Below are 6,446 nucleotides of genomic sequence, written 5' to 3'. Positions count from 1 at the left end.
CCTGGTGATAGTTCTCTTGCTTGATTTCTAACTCTGCGGTGCCGTTTCTTTGCAACGATAAGTGAAGATTATTTATACGGTATTAAAAAAAATAAAAGTTGTTGCAAGCAAAGGTAGTTATAGACCGCTATGTGGGAGTCGACAAATCCAAACACAAGAGAAAAATACAGTATTGACATGATATTGATGGATGATATCAATAAATTAACTATTGGTGATGTATGTTTGTTGGTTATTCTTTTATAATATTTGTTTTGTTAATCGAACATGTTTGTTGTTAATTTTTATATGATTTACTTTGTACACAGGAAAATATTATTCATGAATTATCTGTTTGCTCCGTTCAAGCAACTTTTAAGTGAATACTGTTCATACAGTATTATTGTTACAAGCAAGGGTAGTTATAGACCGCTATCTCACGGATTTAAGTTAGATATTTTTGTGCACAATCAATCCAAAAAAATTGGAGGAAGGTGACAATGTAAGAACATAATTACTTTTAAAAAAAACACAAATAAAATTAAGATTCGTCGTGCTTTAAATTCTTAATTACGTGTAGAAATTTATTCTCATTTTTTTCACCATGAATTATAGTCCAATTTTGCAATTTTATATATTAGTATTGGTATTACATAAGATTTTTATAATATAAAATCTATTTTATCCTACAAATATTAATTTTTAATCATTAATATACTTTTTATTAACATCCACAAAATTATTGCATTCTACGAATATTAATATTGAATCGTTAATATAATTTTTATAAGCCGCCGCAACGCGCGGCTTCTTATATAAAGGAGGAGCGAGGGGCGTGTAGGTGGCGCCTCTCACATCGCTCCGTTCTATTTTTCTAATTCTCAGGAATTTTTGGATGAAAAATATCAAAAATTAGAATTACCTTTTTTAGTTTCGGGTATATTAGAAGCAAGTTTCAGACTCTGAGTTTGTTTCAGATTGTTTATGGAATATAATAGTTTGAAAGTTTTAATCTGATTTTATTTCAGATTATTTAATTATGGGAAATAGTAGCACACAAGTCTCTTTGCACATATAAATACCCCTGTAGATTGTAGGGTTTTGGATCATCTAAACACAACCTTCTCTCTCCAAATACAATAACTCTACCTCTCTCAGGTGATAGTTCTCTTGTTTATACAGTATTAAAAAAAATAAAGAAAGCAAAGAAAGTTATAGATCGCTATGTGGGAGTCGACAAATTGAAACAGAGGAAAAGAATATAGTCTTGATATGATATTGATGGATGATATCAATAAATTAACTACCACTGATGTATGTTTGTTGGTTATTTTTTTATAATATTTGTTTTGTTCATTGGACATGTTTGTTGTTGCTAATTTTTATATGATTTACTTTGTATATAGGAAAATATGGTGGAGATTCGAGGGGCGTGTAGGTGGCGCCTCTCACATCGCTCCGTTCTATTTTTCTAATTTCTAGAATTTTTGGATGAAAAATATCAAAAATCAGAACTACCTTTTTTAGTTTCGGGTATTACATCAAGATTTTTATAATATAAAATTTATTTTATCTTACAAATATTAATTTTGAAACGTTAATATAGTTTTTATAAACAGCCATAAAATTATTTTATTTTACAAATATTAATATTGAATCATTAATATAATTTTTATAGGCCGCAACACGCGGCTTCTCAACCAAGGTAATTATATACTCTATTATACAGTCGATTGATTTATAAGCACTTGTAACTAATTTGAAGCCAAAATTTGATTTAGGTGGCGCGGGTGTGTTCAATCAGCGACTTTCCATGTTTGAAATTTATAAGACGCACTCTCCTGCTCGAATTTAAATTTTCACTTCCCGCTTTGCAATGTCTCTAGCAGAAGAAGATGAGTGGGAGCTTGTAAACGACGATGGCTTCGTCTACAAGCGCAAGAAACGCCCTCGCCTTGATATTAGCGCCACCACATCAGCTCCGCCTCCAGATCCAGCGCTGGAGGAGAAGAATCGGAGGAATAGGAAGAAAAGAGCCCTATTGAATCTCAAAGCCAAGTATGAAGCTGAGATTTCTCGATGGGAACTTTTGTCGAACACCTTGAGGGACTTGAATTTGCAGACCCAGAATGTTGAAAAGGGGTTTGAGAAGGTTGATGTTGGTGAAATGGGTAATGAATTGCCGGTTGAATTTTCGGGTTTTAGTCGCTGTGGTCTTATTGATGAACTTCTTGCTCAGGTAGTTTCTAGTTTTGATTTTGTTTTCTTGGATTTGTAATTTTTCTTGAAATTGAAATTTAAGTGATTTTGTAGTGTATATATGTATGTATATTGCGTTTTGAGTCTTGGTTCACTTGGTCAAAATGGGTCGATTCAAGTGTATAGGATATCTTGGGTTTGTTTCTTAATTCACTTGGGAATTCTTAAGTTTCAGAATTTTTATAGAATTCGGTCTCTTTTTTTTTTTAGAATATATTGTGACTTCATTGTGTATCATGGGTTTTATTACTTGATTCACATGGCTTACTAGGTAATTCAAATAGTGCAGTTGTAATTGTCAACTGAGAAGTGCTATATCTGGGGTTGTATACTTGTATGTATATTTATATGTATTTGTGTTGCAGGTAGAAGCTCAAGAAGCTCTAATTAACAATGTTGCCAATTTATGTGAGGCTGCTGAAGCATTGTGCAGTCTTCAGGAAGAGCGGTCAAAGCAGTTTCTACTGAATCTTCCAGTTTGGGATTCGTCACCGCGTGAGCTCATGAACGCTCTGTGTGATGAATGATCAGGTTAGTCACTGAAGGAAAGGATCACAAGTTCATTTAGTCTAGAACAATATAAATGTCAAGTATGATATAAGGGAATCCGGCTATGTATCTTTGTTTGTGTACAATGTAGGGATAGGTTGTGAATTGAAAACAATTATGACAGTAAGAGTTTTCTTTTTGGACTGATACTTGTACAATGTATTAGTCTCAACTTAGGTACTTTGGAAGAATAGAGATTGTACACTCAGGTTGGTTTGATCTAACTATTTGCATGTTCACTGAGTGTGGGCTCCTTGGTGATTCTCTAGATTACCTGTCCAAAACAAGTTGCGGATTTTAAATGCTCAGTATCCAGATAAAAATATGTACTGGTAGCGAAAGAGTCGTTAAATTTGTACAGTCTAAGCTTATAGAGAGCAATGAGGTTGTATTGTTTTGGTAGGAAATTATGAGGCTTAGAACTTTATGACATCAAAATTTTGTAAAAAATGGATACTCAGACTTTCAAAACTTTCATTTCTTTTTAGAGGATATATGGGATGTTTGGTTTTCATCTAACATTTAGGATTTGTGCAGTGAGTTATGAAATGGCTTAAAGCACTTGCAAACTCATCAAGGGAAAGGTAGCCTTTTATAATCATTCTCCTGTTTAATGGGTACTTATTTGCCGATGATTGACCCACTTGGGGAAACTTAGTGGTCCCTCCTTTTCTTGATTTCACTTAAACTAACCTAGAAACGCGTGTTTCGGTTGAAATGTTCACCTAATATAGTCTATTCAATGCCATCCGTAATTCTCTGTACCTAGTCCTAGTGACTCTGATCCGGTGTAGACAAGATGTAGTATTGTAAGGTTCTGCATATCTTACCCTGTGCCTGTTATAAAACGCTAGAAATATGATGAACTTGGTTGTATGTTGGTGTAAAAAGGTACATTGAACATTCAAATGCTATAGAGTTGTGATTCTAGCTGCTTAGATGGATCTGCTTGACCAATATATATGGTCGTATATACACCATGCCTGAACTCATTTTTAATCGGCTCAGAGTACCACGAATCCATGATATGGACGTTAAAGAGGTCTACCTCTGTTGTGTTCACAATCACAGGTCTGATAACTGCGCCACCATCTTTTGTAGTATGGCAACGGTTACAAGTTTGTTATTTGCATTAAGATAATTATATGTCGTTCTCATTACGTTAATAAGGTGCCTGACTCAAGTCACCAAGCCTGAAATGGCACTGGAACGTGATTACTTAGTACGAGGCAGAAAAAGAACTGTCAAACCTTCGGTTTAAAACAGAGATTATTCCCTGTATTCTTACTAGATACACAAAAATGGGACAAAAAATTCCATGATGCAACAAATTCTGGAATAGTGCAACAAAATATCATTTGTCTTGCATGCGAGACTTACATATGACCATATGCACCAAACATTTGTATTTCTTCCGATGAAATTTGGGAGTTACGTCCTCAAGAAGAACGTACTACACATCAAAATATGTGTATTAGGTATTAAACTTTTAGTGTAGAATGGAATGATAAAAGAAACAAAAATTATAAATATTTTTTTAATCTCCAAACATAGTACAAATTTTATTTCTTTTCTCGAGGGATTTATATCAAAGGGTCCATTTATTCTGTTCAAAAATCTCACGTAGACCATCCATTAAAAAACTATATCATTTAAACTATTAAATTGAGTATATTCTGTTTGATGACGTCATGGTGATTGATGAAGAACGTTAAGTTTTTAAACTTTGTGTCCCAATTCAAACATGAGGGGTCGAATTTATGATACACGTTTTTATTAGGTTAGCTCGATTAAACTATTTTATTTATCTTTTTTTTTTTCTAGATGCCATGTCGAATACTCGAATGTATGCCGAAAGTAACGTTAATGAACACGTCAATTTTGAATTGAGTCAGAAAGTTTAAAACTTAACATTTTCTATCAATTACCATAACATCATCAAATAGAATGATATATATATACTCGATTTAGTGGTCTATAATCTATATAATATGGTTTTTTAATAGGTGATCTAGGTGAGATTTTTGAGCAAAATGAGTGGTCCTTTTATATAAAATCCTTTTCTACTTTCATTCAATGTAAATGTACGTAGCCCGCAAATAATTCAATTTCGTAGAAAAATCTCAAATGATCTTAAGATAAAATTGAGGCCCTTTGCAGTCCTATCCATCAGTGTATCTCATTTGTCTTCGCTGAGCTCATATTCTTGTACTGCAAAATATCCCTAAAAAATTCAGCAATGAACCTTAACAGCTGAACACAATCTTAGAAAGTAGCTGAAAACACAATCTTAGAAAGTAGGTGAAAGTAATGGACATGTGCAAAATACTATGAAAAGAAGCACACATACATCACACAGATTAATTCAAGAAGAAAAATGCTTGGAGCACATAAATGACGTGTGGTGGGTTTTAATTGGAAAAGGCCCCTGTATTCACATCAAACATCCCAATTAAAACATTCCACATCAATTGTCATGTCATTTTGTACAAATTTTACGTACACAATTATGTGTACATAGCACTGTTCATTCAAGAAACTGGACGTTGGTGGTTATGTTAGCAGTCCAAACAGGACGACATTTGGCTGGTGGTTGTCTTTGCATATCAAACCAGCAGTATTTGGCCAAAAAATCTAACTGGCGTTTAACTATTTCGTAGGTTGTTGAGAACATTTCCCATTTTACTTATGCTCTGTTCCAAATCTGGTCTGAAGTGTCAAAATATGAAATGTAGTTGCTGGATGAGAACTTGCAAAACAATGTCAGGAAATTGGTAAACCCTGCAATGTGAATATCATATGTAGAGCTTAGACTACTTATTAAATCTCAATTATCAGAACAAAAGTCTTCTTATTAGTCATTCGTATGAAATTCGGCCGACCCTTTTGACAGTTTTGTAATTTAGCCTAGCGACAGTAGCAACAAAGGAGGCCACAGGAGATGGTCCTTTCTCAGAAAAAAGGCAAGTGCCTGGAATGCACATCATTGTCATGAGTTTTCGCAAGGCAAGAGGAGGTTCAGAGCTGAAATTTCCAAGAATTAAAACCGGGTCTCAACAATCATATTCTACCAAACGCGATGTCAGGAGGCAACACTTTCTTTGATATGTGATAATCATATAGTTCAAGATCCTATAGGTATCATTCATATGCATGAAAGTGAAAAGAATTCCATTTCTACTGTTATATTTCGATACAGTTCATCTGTATGAAAGGGAAATTAAATAAAGGGCAAATCTAAAAGACTTCAAATCATATGATTCATCCAAATTTCAAGCAATCAAAGCCAAGAGATGGCAAGAAAAGTGGAGATGGTAAACGAAAAGAAAGAGAAGTGAAATATAACTTATTATTTTCCAAAAAATAAGATCCGGAGAGTCAAATTATAATTAATATATACGCAAATAACTTTTCACATCTTCACATATATCTGAGAAACATAAGAACAAAAATCATTAACAATTTTTTGTCCTTTATTTTCTCTAAACTTCAATTCTTCTCTCTTCTTCTTCATTAAGGAACTCAGGAACACAGCTGACAGCTCTAGAGTTATTTGGAAAGAAGGTGACAAAAATTATATACAACTCTAAAATACTGAAATAATATTAGACAAATATTTACAAAGATACAAAGTCACAGCAGATGACTACAGAGTCTCA

The 6,446-nt window shown here is 33.5% G+C and overlaps 1 protein-coding gene across 2 annotated transcripts; it reads left to right on the top strand.

Moving 5' to 3' along the window:
- Nucleotides 1-1,707: 1,707 nt before the first annotated feature.
- Nucleotides 1,708-3,723, top strand: LOC108213248 (uncharacterized). 2 transcript variants are annotated; one of them, XM_064089229.1, is made up of 3 exons: nt 1,708-2,218; nt 2,604-2,769; nt 3,325-3,723. In XM_064089229.1, the coding sequence occupies exons 1-2, from the start codon at nt 1,856-1,858 to the stop codon at nt 2,763-2,765; spliced, it is 525 nt and encodes a 174-aa protein (XP_063945299.1). In that variant the 5' UTR covers nt 1,708-1,855; the 3' UTR covers nt 2,766-2,769; nt 3,325-3,723. The 2 variants fall into 2 exon arrangements, with proteins under 2 accessions (XP_063945299.1, XP_017240509.1); XM_017385020.2 differs by lacking the exon at nt 3,325-3,723 and having other exon boundaries at nt 2,604-3,040.
- Nucleotides 3,724-6,446: the final 2,723 nt, after the last annotated feature.

The sequence above is a fragment of the Daucus carota genome, chromosome 3 (genome assembly GCF_001625215.2).
Source record: "Daucus carota subsp. sativus chromosome 3, DH1 v3.0, whole genome shotgun sequence".
Classification (NCBI taxonomy): domain Eukaryota; kingdom Viridiplantae; phylum Streptophyta; class Magnoliopsida; order Apiales; family Apiaceae; genus Daucus; species Daucus carota.
The sequence above is the reverse complement of the archived record's forward strand: the minus strand, read 5'-3'. Positions and strand labels throughout refer to the sequence as shown.

Coding starts and splice junctions, on each gene's coding strand:
- LOC108213248 (XM_064089229.1), top strand. CDS start 1,856: ATGTCTCTAGCAGAAGAAGATGAGTGGGAGCTTGTAAACGACGATGGC. Junction 2,219..2,603: donor TTGATGAACTTCTTGCTCAG/GTAGTTTCTAGT, acceptor TTTGTGTTGCAG/GTAGAAGCTCAAGAAGCTCT.